The 19,194-nt window shown below is 37.0% G+C and overlaps 1 protein-coding gene across 1 annotated transcript in view; it reads left to right on the forward strand.

Annotated features, from left to right (window-relative positions):
• Nucleotides 1–2,294: 2,294 nt before the first annotated feature.
• Nucleotides 2,295–19,194, forward strand: part of LOC134744982 (endoribonuclease Dicer) — a 95,343-nt gene continuing 78,443 nt past the window's right edge. The window contains exons 1-7 of the mRNA XM_063678935.1: nt 2,295–2,504; nt 3,712–3,839; nt 5,056–5,169; nt 10,931–11,108; nt 12,179–12,302; nt 14,985–15,177; nt 16,230–16,408. Coding sequence (XP_063535005.1) covers nt 2,417–2,504; nt 3,712–3,839; nt 5,056–5,169; nt 10,931–11,108; nt 12,179–12,302; nt 14,985–15,177; nt 16,230–16,408 — 1,004 coding nt within the window. The 5' untranslated portion in view covers nt 2,295–2,416. The remainder of the gene's footprint in view (nt 2,505–3,711; nt 3,840–5,055; nt 5,170–10,930; nt 11,109–12,178; nt 12,303–14,984; nt 15,178–16,229; nt 16,409–19,194) is intronic.

Consider the following 19,194-nt stretch of genomic DNA (forward strand, 5'->3'; position numbering starts at 1 on the left):
ATGATACCCGCCTTTTATGAATACTCGTTTTTCATGGTATTTTAAGTTATTTCGTTCGAAAATTTGTCAAAAACAGTGGTATACCTTGCTAGGTCAAGATTGATAAATAATAGTTATTAAGCTTATTCTTTCCAACACACACTTAAAACGTATTAATTTATCTGACTCTTCTGAAATACCACTGCTTATATTATGTAAGTGCAATCATAGATTACGAACTGTCGCGGATAGTGTCGTCGTCTTCAATGCGAATATAGTCTGGCATCTGGCAAACCCAATTTGTCCGTAAGTAAGAAGAAAAAACTATACTTATCGCTTTTTTAGGTTCTTGTACAGTCAAGGGCATAAATATATAGGGACCTTCCCAAAGTTTCAAAAATATGTGTACCTTAGACAATAAAGTCGCGTTCACATATATTTGAGACATTTGTCTAGATCGATATTTTTGCCTTCGACTGTACTAGCGTAAGACAAAGACAATACTTACCTACGATTCACTCTATGTTTGTCAGTCCCTGAAATGAGACAGTCCCTAGCTAAACTAAAGATATATTAGATAAGTATTACACACACATTAGTAGACAGGTATATTGAAAATAGTGTCCGATTAAAACCGGATATTTTGCCGAAACAGAAACCGAAGGGTCGGTTTTAACTCAGTATCGGCCGAAACCGAAAGTTTAATAGAAACGTTAGTAAAACATATCGGTGGCCTTTTTTTAGCCATAAACAATGAAACACCTACACAGTGGCGTAGCGTGAACTAATCTAGCCGTGGGCTAAAAGAGATGGGTAACTCGGGGGATATAGATATAAAAGATATATATCTTTCTCTTTTCATGAATCACTCTTCTTGTCTACGAATCCGAATATATCAGTATATCCCAATATATCCGTACACTCGCACCCCCGGCAACGATTTATTAAAGTGAATGGATAAGATAAGCGATGTCTACTGTCTCGGCCGCGCGTCGACGCCGTCGGTCGACCGAAGTAACACGAAGGAGCTACAGCGGTAGTTGGGGCGGGTTCGACCTACAGTATTTCTCATTTCTCGCTCGCGCAACGCGCAGGATACAATGCAATGATGTGATGAGTCAATGAGTTCTATTGCTTAAAGTTTTAAGTTGCTTGGAAAGTTTTAAGGAGCTTAAAGTTGTTTGGACCTAGCATGATTCTTTTCATTGTTATTATACACTAGCTGCGTTTTGTTCCTACAAAGTTAGAATTGAACTATGCATATGCAATCTAATTTAGGTCATATTTTGGTAAGTTTAAGGATTTACACAAAACGTATTTGCGATTTCCAAAATTTTGCAAATCGTTCGCTTTGCTTTGACCTCGTTCGTTTTGACGGGACTTGAGTGTATTCCTTTAGGTATTTAACAAAATGTAAACAAACCGCAATAAGGTATTATATTACGCAAAAATATTAAAATTCAATAACGTCAATATATTCATTTTTAAATGCAAGGTTATAGATAGCGCAATTCACGACGCGCAGATTTGTCAAACCTAAAGTAATAGCGTGAGCATGACAATACGAACGAAAGCAAGCGCCTTCGTGAATGAATCGATCTATATCCAATATTCATCATGATATGATACAAAATGATAGAAACAATCTCGCCACGGTATAATAACTACTCTAGTGTCCTCTCTCTCACTCATAGCATGACGTAAAGTGAGCAAGTCCCGATACAGTTGCGAGCGGGAGCAGTGACGCATACGGATATAAAGATATAAAAGAGTGATATATATCCCAGTCAGAGAAAGATATATATCACTCTTTTCTTTTTACTGACACATTTCGCCCATCTCCGAAATCGCATCTGCGGGGCCCTTTTCTTTCACTCGCGCGAGGCCCCCCCTACAATTCGTTTAAGTGGTGTAAAAACCGGCCAAGTGCGTGTCGAACCATGCCTATTCTAATAAGAAAGACTTGTTAGAATTTACCTACTTATCATATAGGTACTATATACTTGGGTACCACACTTCATACCTATAGAAGACTAGCCGAACATAATCTAAAAGTACAATGTCGGCCAAAAGGTTTGGCAGTTTTTTTCGCCGAAACCGAACCTTCGGGCGAAACATGGTTCTTTATGACGAAACCTATCGAAACCGAATCTTCGTTTGTGAATAAGCAATAAGCAAACTATCAGGAGTCTGCACTAGTTAATATGGTATCCCATATTTTCAGCTGTCAACTGTCATATTCTCACATTGCAAATCGTTTCATTTCATTCATTTCATTTCATTTTCATTGTGTCTATGTCCACCGTCGCATATTAGCGTTTACTTACCTTGTTCGTTCGTAAAGAAATTTGTGAATAATAAAGTTATAAAAACAATTGTTATGCCGGTGTTCACGTTTTTGTGATATAGACATTACCTACATTAGAAATTTCTGAAAATGGAAGAACACTTGATATCTAGGTCCTATCAAGCGCAGCTCGAAGAAGTGGCTTTCAACAAAAACACAATTATTCATTTGCCGACAGGTTTGTTTTGAAAAAGTCATATATAAACAGCTTTTATTCTTTAATTGTATATCCTTAAATTATACAGTTAGTGTGTTATAATAAATTAACTTAATTTTTAGGTTTAATTCTAGTTTTAAATATATAATACCTATATTAGTTTACTTTGTTATTATTTAACTTTATTGAGCAATAAAGCCTTCATATATACTAAATCTGTTTACATTATAAATGCAACTAATTTAAACATAATGATTTGTACAGCGTATCAGTGACTAAAAAAACGGGTAGAAGGATAATTTGACGCATTCCAGCATACGCTTGACAACGAAATCAAGTGTGCAGGACAGGGCCGCATTTAGGCAACCGGAATATTTTGCAATATGTAGGCTTTTGAGTTTTTTCTTAAAACTTAATAAAGTAGTTGCTTCTTTTACTGTTTTTGTAAGCTATTGTAGATACGTGCTCCTTCATAGGTGATGTTTTTATTACCAAATTTTTTAGTGCGCGGTGGAGGCAGATATAAGTTGTCAGCATTTCGAAGGATTTGTTTGCCCTTTTCTCCATGGAATGGTTTTGGTTAATATTTTTTTTATAAGTAGGCATATTTCGTATACATATAGCTGATGAACGCTCATAAGTTTTGTTTCCAAGTAAATTTTACTTGTTGGAGTGAGAAAGTCATAATGAAAGAGTGTTTTTATTATTTTATTTTGTGTAATTTGGAGATCTTTCAGAGTCGACTTTGTTGCACTCCCCCAAATCTCAATGAGATAATCCAAGCGAGATTGTACAAGCGAATGGTTGTATCGCACTTGACGTTTTACATTATTTAATATAACTATTCTTTAACTGATTTTAGCCTAACACTCCATTCTTCCTTACTGTTGTTACTGTTTAAATTTCCTACACAATTTTTCTAACTGGATTTCAAATCTATAATTTATAGTTTCTAGTGGTCTTCTAAATAATGTTATAATTATATTTATAACAATATTGTTTACTTAGTATGTTTCCGTAATTTACTCCCAGAAAAAAATGTTAATGCAAGGCAGTCTTCAGTTTATGACTTTGTTCTACCAATTTGGGTATTTGCCTGCCTATTCTGATGACTGGTTATAATGCATATTTTTTGTAGCTCTTTTGCCACATTACAAAGTATGTCATTATATGTTAGTCATAATTGTCATAAAGAATATGTTAAATACAACAAATGAAAATACCATAGGTTCTGGCAAGACTTTCATTGCCATCCGTCTGATCACCCGGTTTCGAGAAGCTCTTCAGAAGCCTTGGGGTGCGGGGGGCAAGCGCACCTTTTTTCTGGTCAACACCATACCTCTGGTGAACCAGCAGGTAAGATAATCTTGATTAACTTTTCTGTTTAACACATTCCCTGCCAAGAAGAAAAGAAGAAGAATTTGTGTTTATTTTGTATTAGAAATGGGGAGCTTGGCAGTGAAAGTGTTAATATTTATTAGGTGTCTGTCTATGAAAAGGTGACTTATGAGTAAGACCATTCAATGAATCTTCAATATGCATTAGTTTTTATTTAAAATGTTTGTGTAAATAGTAAAAAAGAAGACAATTACAATTGTGTTTGTTTGTATTATTAACCACAGTAGTGTCAAAGTTACTGAGCCAATATTTAATATCTATTTATAGTTGGCATATATTTTTTTTACTATGTATTATAATTATAGGACAACTAAGTACTTGTGTAAATCAGATTAAACATGTTGGAAAACAAAAGTCTGAATCATAAAAGCATTATTGCATAACTTAAAACATGGTGCAATATTTTGTCTGATGCAACACTTATGTGTTATGTAACAGGTTTAGAATACATTTGTAACCTATACTGCTGCAAAAGGGAGGTTAATGATTTTCAAGCATTATGAACAGGTATGGATGTGTCTTTATCTTTTGCACTATCAGTAGGCTCATAGATACAATAATATAAAAAGAGTACAGAAAAACCAGTTGATTAAGAGATTACTAATGATATGGCAAAAAAATCCCTTTTATTAAAGATAGATATAACTCCGTAATAGATAGATACAGTCTAAGGAAAAAACGTGCCTCGAAAATCACGAAAATTTGATTCTCGATCAGATGGCGCCACTAGTTTTGGCCAACTCTCGTATAGAGGGCGTTGACTGTTTCGTTTGTTATTTATAATTTTAACGCATACCAGTGAAAGAACATGGGTCAAAATCATATAATTTTTTTTAATGCAAATGAAAAAATCATTTATCCATATTTAAATACATTTTAACGTATTTTTATAAATCTTCATTTTTAGTTTTAAAGTATGTCGATAGATGGCAGTGAATTTACAGTGGTTACAAAATTTACTATGAAAGTACCGCTCTATCTTATTATATCCTCATTGCTTTTATGCTAAAAATGCCATAAATCATTTTGGAAAATAGCTGATACTCTTTATCATCAAAAAAAATTACAAGCCAAAACTCGCTGGGGGCAGATTCACTTATCTTATCCTGGCACGGCCTTAGTTCCCTTCAGGTATACTGCATATACTCGTACAGCAGGTAAAATTTGTTTTCAGAAAAAAGTAATTGAAAAGCTCTGCCCTGTCAACGGAGTCGGAGGATACAGTGGAGAGGACAGGGTAGATTACTGGAATAAGGGAAAATGGGACGAAGAGCTTTCCAAGAACCAGGTAAGAGTAAAGTTTTTTTTTTCACCATCGGCACAGAATAAGTAATTGTATTATCATACAGAACGGCCACGCACAGCAGCGCCCCGACTCGAACTACCTCGCCCCGCGACACCAGATGGACGGCCGTTTGCCGGCCGTTCAGTACACACTATGACGCATGACGCGTGTACAGAGACGTGCCGTTCACACGTAGAAACGCTGATTCGGAAACGAAAAAGTGATTTTTGATATATAGCGTGTGGCATTGGTTTCGTGCAGCAAAATTCGCTCTAGCTGCTGATGTTAAAACATTTTCAGGCAAAATATTTTGTGAAATTCCCCAAGTTTTAAAGGCCCTTCAATTAACATGATATCAACATATAAATCAACAAAGTAGTTCCACTAGACTTATGCAACAACAAACAAAGTTTAACAAAGTAGTTGCCATATTTAGCGCATGGCACACTGCATTCGATTCGCACATCATTCCGACGTGCGAGCGGGATATTGCTATAATACGCGCATAGTGTTGTCTCGCTCAAATATCGGAGCGACATGCAAATCGGATGCAGTGATACTACTTATAACAATGAAAACTACTGTTTATAAGCAACTGTTTCTGAAACATAAACTTTGACAGTAATGTACATATTCTCAGAGGAACTCTGCTTATAAACTTTAACACTTCCTGGTACACTCACGGACTTTAATCATTGAGCCATTTAAGTGTCTACACTAATTTTGTTATATAATAGCTAAGCTTTGACACTTCTAGTATAAAGTGAGCTCTAAATGGCTCAACAATTAAAGTCCGTGGCCGTACCATTGTTTCAGTGAATACATGGACTGAGTAATATTAATATTTAGTCCATTTACTAACTATGCTTGGCTGACTGCTATATAGTACTATAGGTAGTTATTGGCCACTAGGTACATAGTAATTGGCCACTCCTTACAAATCAGAAAGAAACAAGCCAATTGCCACTCTTAACAATAAGCCAAGTAATTGGCCACTCTTAACAATAAGCAAACCTTATTGTTAAGAGTGGCCAATAACTATACCAGTCAACCTACTAGTAAATTCAAAAACTATCGTTCTACTTAGCATTCATGATACTACATGTTTAAAAGCAGACTATGTTTAAAACACATTTTGGCATAATTGTGGGTTCAATGGTGATATTTTATTGTTTATTTATTGAACCTTTATTGCACAACAGTAAAAATCTTACAGTACAGAAGGCGGTAGTTACTTACCAAATAATATTAATCACTATTCTTGTTTATTTGTGACGTTTTCAACCAAAAGGTACCACATTGTCGCTTGTCAATAAGGTTGATTTCTAATTGAAGCTATATGGAAATAGCGCCTTACTGACAAGCGACAATAAGTACCCTTTTGGTTGAAAATGGCACATTTTCATATAAACAACATTAATTTCAGCTTATGAAAAACGTACTTCACTCACAAGTAGATAGAAAACAACTGCATTGTCTTGATGCGTGGAAGCCAATACTTGATACCAAATTGGTCATCCTTAGAACATTACAATAATACATAATTAAGATAATTAATTAACGTATTGTTACTTCCCAATTGAGAAACATTTTTGAGTTAAGTATTCTGTACGTACTAAGAACAACACTCGTTTCATTACTACTTATTGGAGTACCTTTTTGAAATAAGGTTAAGTGTTTAGACGATGGTACAGTCGCCATCAGTTATATCGGAGCGGCCAAGGTGGTTACAAATATCTGAACAAAGCCCCATTATTATCAAGACGTTAAAGTGTATGGCCATATTGATCGATCGATTACCTTGTCTGCTCCGATTTATATATCTGACGGCGACAAGCTGCGTTAAGGCATTGTACGCAGATTGTAGACTGAATACCTATACCTATTTTTGATTCGATGTTCTAACGAGCGAAATTACTTTTAACTTATGCTATTAGTTTGTAGTTTGTACTAGTGATATCACTAATCGTTTCTATAATGTTCGTTAGATTGATATCGAATCAAAAATATCTTCAATCGGCTCGGGCTGACCATTGGCAGGCCTATAGAACTCTCCGCGCGAGCTCGGATTTATACCCACGACTCGCTTCCCGCCGGCGGGACTCAAGCTAGCCAGTTGGTTGCCACACGCGCTTAAGCACGCACGTCACCGGGCGCTGTGCCAAATATATGTCTACGTCACGAACAAATAACACAGCTTGTAGTGTGGATGGATGCAGAAACAACAAAACACATAAAAAATATAGTGTTTTCCTCTTTCGACGGGTGAGGAAAAGTAAGTAGACATTCTCAATATAGGTACTTACACCTCTTGTTATTATTTTTACGACAGTTACAAGCTACGTAGGTACTATTAAATTGTTTTAAAGATGTAGGTAATGTTTTTTACGACACATTTATAGCTAGATATCTACCTAAGACACCTAAGTATTTGAAAGAAGCGTCGGCAACCCTAGCATTGTGCCGGTGCGCGCGGTGCGGGGAGCGGCGCGTTGAAGGTCACTCCATTGTATTTTTGTGTAGGTATCAAAACGGTAGGTATTAGCGTTTTCTTTGAGAGATAAGTATCTGTTCGTAAGAACTATTATATAATCTGTGCCATTGGCGGATCATGTCTTTGCAACAAGGTACCTATTGGAATTATCGGTTAAGTATTAAGAGGCCGGTGTTGATTTTAGTCGCAAATATGTAAAATTTATAGATTTAGTCTGTGAAATTGTACACCTTTTGTTACCTCGCACTTAAACTATCGTGAGACATATTTCAAAATATTTATCAGTATCGCTTTTGGCGACTAAAAATAATAGTGAGTAAAAACCGTACTGATATAGTATTTTATACAATCGTGATATAATAGAGAGCTTTTCAGTCGAGTACCGTGTTTAAGCAACGAAGCTTGCTGAGTGGCTTAAGTTAAGGTACGAAATTGAAAAGCTTGATTATATCACTATTGTATACAATACTTTTTCTACGAGACAAAAAAATAATACTTTCAACTAGTACCTATAGAATCATATAGGTAAACAAACCAAAAGTATACAGCTATACGCGAGCTGTGGCAGCCCGCGATACCTTCATACTCGTACGCGCCCCGGCCGCCGGGCCTAGCGCCCCCGGCGGGTTGGTCAACGACACCTCCTCGTAACTCATGAGGCCCTGGTACCTGCTCCTTGCTAAATTCAATTTTAAGACAGTTTTTTTCTCGATTTTGGCCACCGTAGCCTATGGAGACTAACAAGCAACGCTAAGCGGTTTTCGTAGGGTATGAATGTTGCTATATGAAGGGTGTCACATGCGCGTTTCTGACTTATGAAGCAATTGTTTCTACTCCAACATAAAATAAAATGTTTTTGTTGGCCAACCAATCACAAAGCAGATGCGACGCAGCGTGTTTAAGTAGGCTAATTTGCATTGAATCGAGTCTCCTTAAACAAGAAATATTTTATCGAAATGTATGAAGTTCTATTTTCAAAATTTTTATACTTGACTAAACCGTATCGATATAGTATTTTATACAATCGTGATATAATAGAGAGCTTTTCAGTCGAGTACCGTGTTTAAGCAACGAAGCTTGCTGAGTTGCTTAAGTTAAGGTACGAGATTGAAAAGCTTGATTATATCACTATTGTATACAATACTTTTTCTACGAGACAAAAAAATAATACTTTCAACAAGTAGAATCATATAGGTAAACAAACCAAAAGTATACAGCTAAGATACGCGAGCTGCCGCAGCCCGCGATACCTTCATACAGTTCATACCGATGCCCCGGCCGCCGGGCCCGGCGGCCCCGGCGGGTTGGTCAACGACACCTCCTCGTAACTCATGAGGCCCTGGTACCTGCTCCTTGCTAAATTCAATTTTAAGACAGTTTTTTTTTTCGATTTTGGCCACCGTAGCCTATGGAGACTAACAAGCAACGCTAAGCGGTTTTTGTAGGGTATGGATGTTGCTATATGAAGGGTGTCACATGCGCGCTTCTGACTTATGAAGCAATTGTTTCTACTACAACATAAAATAAAATGTTTTTGTTGACCAACCAATCACAAAGCAGATGCATTGAATCGAGTCTCCTCGAAATGTATGAAGTTCTATTTTCAAATTTTTTATAATTGACTAAACCGTATCGATAAAATTCTTATGCTTGAGTCGGAAGTGCCATAGACTATCCAACGTTGAAAAGAGTAAGGTTGTAGTGTTGCATGTGAAGTTGTAATACACAGATTATACTCGACTAGTAGAAAAAAATTCTTATGCTTGAGTCGGAAGTGCCATAGACTATCCAACGTTGAAAAGAGTAAGGTTGTAGTGTTGCATATGAAGTTGTAATACACAGATTATACTCGAAGAGTAGAAAAAATACTTTAAAATGTCAAAACTTAAAACTGAAAAATCAATAAAATAGGTATATAATAGGTTTGTAAGCAGCCTTTGTTTTATCTGGTATTCGTTTGTAGGGCACGTACGATTTGATTATTGTTTACTCAAATCAGTGCATGGAATATTGAACCATACTAGCATCGTAAATAGTGTTCTAACTTGAATGGCTTATATCGTTTAATGTGAGGCTTATATTACAAAGTCAATTTCATTTTTATTTCGACGCTATGGGATTTCTCGAGTTGATCACATACACTATCATAATAAAAAATACATATTTTTAACAAATCACAGAGTAAACAAACATCATAGAGTAACATACTAGAGCGGTACTGTCATAGTAAATTTTGTAACCCCAGTAAATTCACTGCCATCTGTCGACACACTTTAAAACTAAAAATTAAGATTTATAAAAATACGATGAAATGTATTTAAATATGGATAAATGATTTTTTTTATTTGCATTAATTATTTTTATGATTTTGACCCATGTTCTTTCAGTGACATGCGTAAAAATTGTTAAATAACAAACGAAACCGTCAACGCCATCTATACGACAGTAGGCCAAAGCTAGTAGCGCCCTCTGAACGAGAATCAAATTTTCTTGATTTTCAAGGCACGTTTTTTCCTTCCATCTATTACGGAGTTATATCTATCTTTGCAAACATCAAGTATGAGGCGTTGCCGAAGAGCGTGATGTCACCACAAATAAGTAGGTACGATGTAATTTGGTAAATTCTTGGTTGAATGGTAGAGAATGCCTCGTGGCATTAAGTCATTTGTAGGTACGTTTCATGTATTGTGCAATAAAGTTTAAATAAATAAATAAATTTTCAGTCGGAATATTGAGAATTTATCAAATTACATACATTAATCGGAAAAAAATCTACGTGTTTTGATGGCTACCTTTCCTCACCCAACTTACGATGAACAGCTGACGTTCACGAAACACACTTGACAAGTTTTTCGCCAATGCAGGGAAAATTACGAACTTATTTTGGTCCGGGGTTAATGATAAAAAATTTCACAGTCACCATCAGATATATCATATATTCAGTTCATGTCATATCATTTATTCAGTAATAATCATACATTGTCATTGGTACATACATTTCACTTAAAGAAAAGTTAAGAATAAAATAATAATAATACAGAAATTTAATAATAGAAATTACAATGTCAATTTGGGTAAATATAAATGTTAATATATATATTTATATCGGTGTGGCCAAGGTGCTAAAATATCGGAACACGCATTTCACGCACTGTAGCGCCTTGACAATAGAGGCGATATATGTGTTAAAATGGCGACTGCACAAAAGCACAAACTTCTTCAGATACCTACAATTTTATGGAGTAATATAGTAATGTGATTCTGTTTCAGGTGATCGTAATGACCTGTCAGATATTGAGCGACATGCTGACTCACCAGTATATACAAATCGAGGATATAAACCTGCTCATTTTCGACGAGTGCCACCACGCGGTCGACGACCATCCCATGAGGATGGTCATGAAGCATTTTGAACATTGTCCTACGAGCAAACACCCTAGAGTCCTTGGTAAGATATCTTGGCCGCGTCACTTATTCAATGATAAAAAAGTGTATACTTTTTCTTTAGCCAATAATAGCGACTGCAGATCTCCACGAATCGATGTGTACAATCGGGGACATTCGCGGTGAACCACTTCAGAACAATTTTACCTCGATCCTTACGAGCGAGCTAAACTCCGCCTCCCATAGAGATAAGCAATTACGATGCATTTAGGATTCTTTATCTTAATAATGAAAAGGGTTAACCACCGGTAATGAGACAAACAATAGGTAGTAAGGACAGTTTATTAGTTGTTGTTGTTAGTATTGTCTTCGGTTACCGCGATAGCTACTCATGAAATAAAACTATGAAAACGGATTATATCGCGTATACTGAATTTATAATACATCCCGACGTTTCGAACCCTTTACAGCAGGGGTCGGCAACCTTTTAGCAGCCAAGGGCCACATAGTAGTTAACGAAATTGACGCGGGCCGCACTTTGTTAATATTTATGACTTTATCAGGTATTGTCGTTTGTTAAAATTATATACAAAATAGCCAAGGAGGCTCGCGGGCCGCAAGTGAGAGGTTGTCGGGCCGCATGCGGCCCGCGGGCCGCCTGTTGCCGACCCCTGCTTTACAGCGTTCGTGGTCAACGGGTGACACGTAACCCGTACGTGGGTAACGGGTGGGTGGGGGGGAGTTGTTGTTGTTTAGGCTAAAGCTTCGCCTCCCCATAAAGATAACCAATTAGGATGCATTTTGGATTCCTTATCTTAGTTTGCAAATGCCGGCCGTTACAAAGACAATGATGGCAATAAACTTTACCTGAGCTAACCTTGTTTTTTTCAAAACCCACATTTTTAAGTGCCATGCTATTGGTCATCACTTTTATGCTATCGCCTGACCGTCTCCAAGACGGTTAAGCGATTTTTGCCCTTCAGGTGGTTCACCGCGAATGTCCCCGATTGTACATATCTTTTTAGGCATGTCTCTATTTCTTTGGCATACTGACAGTCCTACAGCTTTATGGATTTCACCACAGACCTTTTTGTAATTGTACTTGTTTCATATTTATTTAAATCTTCCTTTTAGGTCTGACAGCGACGTTATTAAACAGTAACGTTGCAATACCAAGCATTCCGCAGGCATTGAAAGATCTTGAGACCACTTTCCATGCGACCATCGCCACTGTAAATGAAATGGGGGAGGTATTGAAGTAAGTATTTTACTAAAATATTTAAATAAGTACGGTCCGGTCCGGTCCGTACGGTCGGTACGATAAGTATTTTACTTTTTATATTTGGGTCGAAGTCGAAGTGCATCCATAACGCTGCGTTTCCACCAGAAATGTGCAAGGATGCGTAGCAAGGGATGTGTTTGTTAAGAATTAATAGTATCACTACACGGAGGATAGGTAAATGAAATGATTATATTGACTGAAATGAAATGATTGTGATGACAACACATCTGTGGGTATCTATTTAAATTAGTTTGCAATACTTGGCAGTGACAGAGCATAGGAAGCAGTCATAGGAACACTTGGAATGAAAACATCGTGATCCGATTCAAGTACACCTTTAACGAAACTTTTTATAAGCTTTTAACTATTTAACTTGCCATGTTTGTATGTTCGAGTCAAATATTGCAAACTAAATTAGACCCACTTACCATTATTCGATTGAGCTGGAATTCACTTATGCATTATTATGGTACCGTCGAGCTGATTTGATAATGGACACTCTTGTGTCACCTCTCGGTGACCATCGAAGTTGTATGATATAGTTCGTTTTTTTAGCATTAGAAAAAAGGTAAACAATCTCGACGTGTCTTTTTATTGAAAAATATTGAAAAACTTTTTTTTTTTAATTAGTTTAATATAACTTATGAAAGCAAAATAATGTAAAGGATCGTATATGATTCATAACTGTAACATATTTGCTGTGACTTATTTTTCAAACGTGATTTGTATGGTTTCGTACCTCAAAAGGAAAAAACGGAACCCTTATAGGATCACTCGTGCGTCTGTCTGTCTGTCTGTCTGTCTGTTTGTCTGTCCGTCCGTCTGTCACAGCCTATTTTCTCCGAAACTACTGGACCAATTAAGTTGAAATTTGGTACACATATTTGCACATATTACATATTTGGTTTATGACCCAAAGATGGACGTGTAACGTAAACAAATTAATTTTGAAGAAAATGAAAAATGAAAATGAAAATATTTTATTTCATTAATAAAATGTTACATTACAAGGTAGTAGGTTGGGACTTCCTTTTAAGTATAATATACCTGTATCAGGAAACCCCGCTCCTCCGCAGCAACAAGTAGTATTTAGTTTAACAAAAGCAGAAAGAAAACTTAAGCTAATACAATTTTATCTACATTAAATGTGTATGCGTGTGAAGTAAAATAGTAAGTAAAGTATAATGTCATATTTTCTTAGACTTATATTAAAACTGATAAGTAGGTACTTTAGAGTTTAAGTTAATGTCAACTTAATTTAATATATCAGAGCCTCTGTCTCCTCGTAGTTAAGTATTTTAAGCCACTCGGTTAATTTTTTTTTTACATTCATATAGTTGTAAATTGTATATATTTAGTATTTTGTTTATTTTATTGTACACATATGCAGATTGCGCTCCAAATTGTCTCTTAGCAAATACAGATTTTGTAGTTGATATGGGGGCAACATTATGTTTTCTTCTACGATTTAGCAGCTGTGGTGTTAAATGGTAATGTTTTATGTAGTCTCGTTGTTAGACTCAGTACATACAGCTTCCTCATTGTTAGTAAGTCACTTGGGTGGTAGAGGTCTTTCGTTGGGAATCTGTATGGCTTAGAGTACATAACCTTTAGTAAACAACGTTGCCCCCTTTCAACTTCCAGAAACTTGGTTTTTGCTGAGCCACCCCACACTGATATGCAGTAAGACATTACTGATTGAGCTAAAGTTATATATAACTGATTTAATAGATTTTTTGTTGTAATGTGTCTTAACTTTTTGAATAGCCATATCAGTTTTCGTATTCTCATATTTACATATTCAGTATGAGTATACCACGACATGCGCTAGTCCAGCATTACACCTAGATATTTCGTGGAGTTTACTTTATCAATTCCCATACAGTTACATGAAGGTAGATTAGAATTATTACAAGTATGAATTTTTAAGTTAAGATTATTATTAGGTTGTGAGCTGATATATTTAGTAAAACATATGTAATTTGTTTTATTAACATTAAGAGTTAGAAGGTCCGTTTTTAGCCAAGAAGCCACTTTACCGAGAATGAGAAAATAAAAAATAAAGTTTGTCAAACTATATCGTGTTACATATCAAATGAAAGGGCTCATTGTGAGAATCTCAAATATATATTTTTTTATAATTTCAAGAAAGATAGTTTAGAAGTTATTCAAGAAAATAGGCAAAAAATGACCATCTCCCCCCCCCCCCCCCCTTTATCTCCGAAACTACCGAGTCAAACGTTTTGAAAAAAATACACAAAATAGATCTTTACCTATAGATCACCGAAAAACCTATTAGAAATGTGCAGTCAAGCGTGAGTCGGACTTAATTACTTAGTTTTTGATCCGACCCCTACGGGTTTTTTAGACATTTCACATAAAAAATACATTGTTTAAATTGTGTAATGTACGGAACCCTAGGAACGCAAGTCCGACTCGCACTTGGCCGGTTTTTAATAAAAAGACACATCAAGATCGCCTTCTTTCTAATGCTAAAAAAAACGAACTATAAAGCAACGTAACCTGTGTTTGGGTTTGTTACACTTGTCTCGATGAGTATTAGTTGCCCGTTGAAAGAAAAGTAGAAAAGTACAGTCGGCGATAAAAGCTTGTATCAAAATTAAATTTTTGATAAATCATATTGTTTTTACGTTTTAGCTACTCCACGAATCCCAACGAGTTCGTGGAGTTCTACCAGACGCCCCAAGTGACACCAGCGGCCGCGGAAGCAATAGGTGTGTTGGAGGCGCTGATAAGTTACGTACTGATCGTTCAGCTGCCACAAACGAACCTTACACAAGAGATCAAACTCGAAAAGAATCAGCAAGACATCACAACTGACCCTAAAAAGGTAGGTGTGTCAATAGGCTAGATGACAATGTTTTTATTAATGGTATCAGTCGATGAGGTTTGTTTTTGGGATCAAAATTAAATGTCTATATGGGACCCACAGCATTAAATCAATAGAATAGTCAGAAATGATAGTCAAAGTCGGACAGTCGTACATCACTCGCGAACTCTCCTAAGAAAACGATAAATGAACGTAACGTCCAGGTCACTAAGATTTTGAATTATGGAAAATAAGTTAAATTGCAATTTTGTCGGTGAAATATTGAGTTTATGCATATGGTTGCTATACAGTCTTATTTTGATAAAATGTAGGGAATCGAATTGTACCCTTACTTTATTCCTTTTTGGCATAAAAAAAAAACATTAAATTTTGACTTTTAGGTGTATTTATTTATCATTTCCATATATTATTTTAATATCCACATTATTGCGATAAATTGCTTATTTGCTATCTATTTTACTGTATTTTGTTATATAATTCATCCCTATTCATCAGCTAAGAGTTGAAATTGGCGCCTTTAGGCCTGGCACATGATTGGATTGATTGGCGCGACTACGGGGGTATTTTTTTTAACTATGTTAATAAAAGAAGGACGGGTAGTCTATCTCACCGCGAGATACTGTCGCGCCAATCATGTGCTAGCCCGGCTGGCGTATGTGGCGTAGTGGCCTACGATAGTTCACAACCAATAGCAGTCCACTACTGTACATACATACATAGGCCTCTTAAATGGCTTCCCTATTGAACCAAAACTCAATGTGGTTATTCTCTTAAAATATTTCCCTCTCATTTTCTTCCCTTTGCTCGTAATACTTATCTATCTATATGGTGACGTCACAGACTACAGACACCCGCACTATGATGCGTTTACAAAGAGCACGAGGTCACCACACATAGGCTCAATTTGAGTTGTAAAATACTACGTTTCGAGCAGTGCAACTGAGTTGTACAGCCCAATATCAACCTTCGTGCGTTTCGATAAGGTTCACGATAAATGACGTGCACACAGGGCGTGGCGTTCAAATAGCTGACAGAGACTTATTTGCTTTCAGATAATAAAATCAGTAAAGAACATGATTACTTCGATAATAATGTTTATAAAAGAACTTGGCGTATACGGCGGGTCCTTAAGCATTACCTCATACATCATTAACTTGGAGCGGCTTAAGCGGAAGTCTCTAAATAAAGAGCAGGAGTTCTTGTACGAATTTGTCGTAACACACTCAACCAAGTGAGTGCGCCTTTTTTATTATTTTACGTTAAGATAAAGTAAACGTAAGGTGGCAATGTTGACATTCCTGACGATGCGTTTTGAAATTGCATCGACTCAACTTGTGCGTTCAGAATTATATTTAACATCATTAAAAAAAAAGTAATGTTTCTTATGGAATTTTAAAGTTTATGACTTAAAATTATTAAATAAAGCTAAATTTGGTATTTTTTTATTAAATTCTTAAACCATTTATTTATGATAATTAATATCGAACGAATCATTATTATGAGCGTTTTACGTTTTGTTATCTGTCAAAAGCTACTTAAACACGCTCCATCCAAGGTCAAATTACTTTACCCGCTAGTGGATAAAATGCGTTTTTACCCGCTTGTTTAAAGGATAAAATACGGCTTTCCGAGCTAGTGAGGGGAGAAATATGTGACACGCTCTTATGGCTCTACAAATAAGATCGTGTCAAATATTTTTGCTTCGTTGTGCATTATATTATTGCAGGTGGCTGTACAAAGTACAATTTGTAACTTGAAATCGTCAAATTATAAACTGAAATATATATTAAAGAAATAGTGACGAAACCCTGTGGTGAAGGATATTGAATAAAATAATTTGATTTGTTCCCAAAATTGTGTTCAAAGCGTAAAGTTCACAAACCTTATGATTATGAGCTGTAAAAGGGATCGTGCATGAACTGTAGGGGGCAGTAAGCTCTTTTTGGCGTAAAGTGTCAAATTCCATGTAAAGTTCAAGTTTATTCAATTAGCCATTTTTTAAGTTTGTTAATAAACATATTCGTACTGTCTAATATTTTGATGTCTCTAGGCAGCGCATTATAAATCTTAGGACCTAAGACATGCATGGTCTTTGAAGACTTGCTTAGTCTGTGGGGTGCTGATAGTAGTAATTCCTTGCTTCCTAAACGAGTGCGTGGGAGTTTGTTGGTACCATATCATAACAAGATCAAAACATTAACAAGCTTTCCAACGGAGAAGGGTCCTTATGCTATAATAAGGACCTTTCTATCAGAATTTCTGTTGGAATTTCAGATAAAAAAGACGTTATTACACTTGAAGTATTACTGCCTGGCCACGACATTGCACGGCCTGCGGCAGCGGCGGCGGCGAGCGAAAAGCGAATGTTACAAAATAAGGCGAAAGAAGAGAGAAGCCACGACCCGCCGCTGCCAGCGGCGAATCGCGCGAATTTACTCGAGCGACCGGCGGCGACGGGGAGCGGCGCGGCGGGCGGTGGAAACAAACACACGGGCGCGAGGAACGCGGCCACGACTCATAGCGGCGCGACCGGTGCGAGCGGCGGTACGCATACGCATAGGGCGGTGGCGAATATTATAATAGTACATTACTACAGAGGCCGGGAAGGAAGGGGTTGCCGGCCGAATAGAATATACGGCCGGATAGTTATGAGGCCGACAACCCGTTTTCACGCCGATGTATGTTAGGTATAGTGCTTCTCTCAAACATAGACAGAGAGAATCATACTATCTTTGTCTTACTCTAGTACTAACACCCAAAAGAAAAGAATGAGTATAGTTTTTTTTGTTCTAATGTACTGACATGATTTGCTTGACCAACTATATATATCAATCAAATATCGCTTTTTTTTAATTAACTATTCCAGCGTAGCAAAACCGTCTCGTGTGACGCGGAACGGTCCTGGAATTTCCCCAGGCTACCACCCCCTACACAGTCCTACCGCTCTAATGGCCCTAGTGCCATAGAGCCCGTCAGGTTAAAAAAAAACAAATAATAAGCGTATTGGCAGAATGTCATAAACGAACCAAAAAGTAAATATTGCTTATAGTTTTTTTTAAATGGCTGAATGCCATGATGCTGTGCCACAATTATATGTGAAATAGAAATTTAAAAAAAAGCCACTTCCCGGCCTAGGCCTGCAACTTTGTATGAAATTTCATTACAGACCTCTCGTCTAGCCGCGCCTGAAACGTGATATTTCCCAGCCTAATATAAAGAACGTAATATCAATATTACATAGCATGTTTGAGAAAAAAAATTATAATATTCGCGCGCGATAATGGACACGGGAGTGTTTATCACGGAAATATTTAATAGGCCTGCAATTTGGATGTCGAAACTACCTAAACATAAGTTGCGGCACGTAATTAAAAGGTTGTGGGAAGAAATAAAATAAATTTTTCCTGCTTCTACACTCATTCTAGTATACTCGTAAAATTTTGCGGGATGCTTTCTATATTCTTCGTACAACACTCTTAATTCGCCTAACGTATAACGGCGTCTATTAAGTTCGTGCACACCTTCTCTTATATTTAAAATATCTCTCATGAAATATGAGCTGCTGTCGAGGCACTGAAGAGCCACTTTTGACAAAGACTTTTTTAAACACTTGAGTACGTTCCATTCACTCGATGCCGCCAACGCTACTGCGAAGTCGTGGCATGCTCGCCGCGCCGCTCTACCTTGCCGCGCCGCCCGCCCCACCGCTCGCCGCTTAAGACCAATGTCGTGGACAGGCCGTTAAGGACACTTCTGTAATGGAAAGCGACAAATAAGAACTCGTCATCATCTCAGCCGAAAGACTGCTGGACATAGGTCTCCCCCAAGGATCTCCACAACGAACGGTCATTCGCTGCCCTCAACCAACGGCACAGAATGAGTAAATAGTGTTATCATACAGAACGGCCACGCACCGCCCCGTCCCGACTCGAATTGTTTCGCCCCGCGACAGAAATCTGGCGGACTTCTGGCGTACTTTCAGTACTATTTTTAAGCAACTTACTTACACTATGACGC

Source organism: Cydia strobilella, chromosome 10 (assembly GCF_947568885.1).
Source record: "Cydia strobilella chromosome 10, ilCydStro3.1, whole genome shotgun sequence".
Taxonomy (NCBI): Eukaryota; Metazoa; Arthropoda; class Insecta; order Lepidoptera; family Tortricidae; genus Cydia; species Cydia strobilella.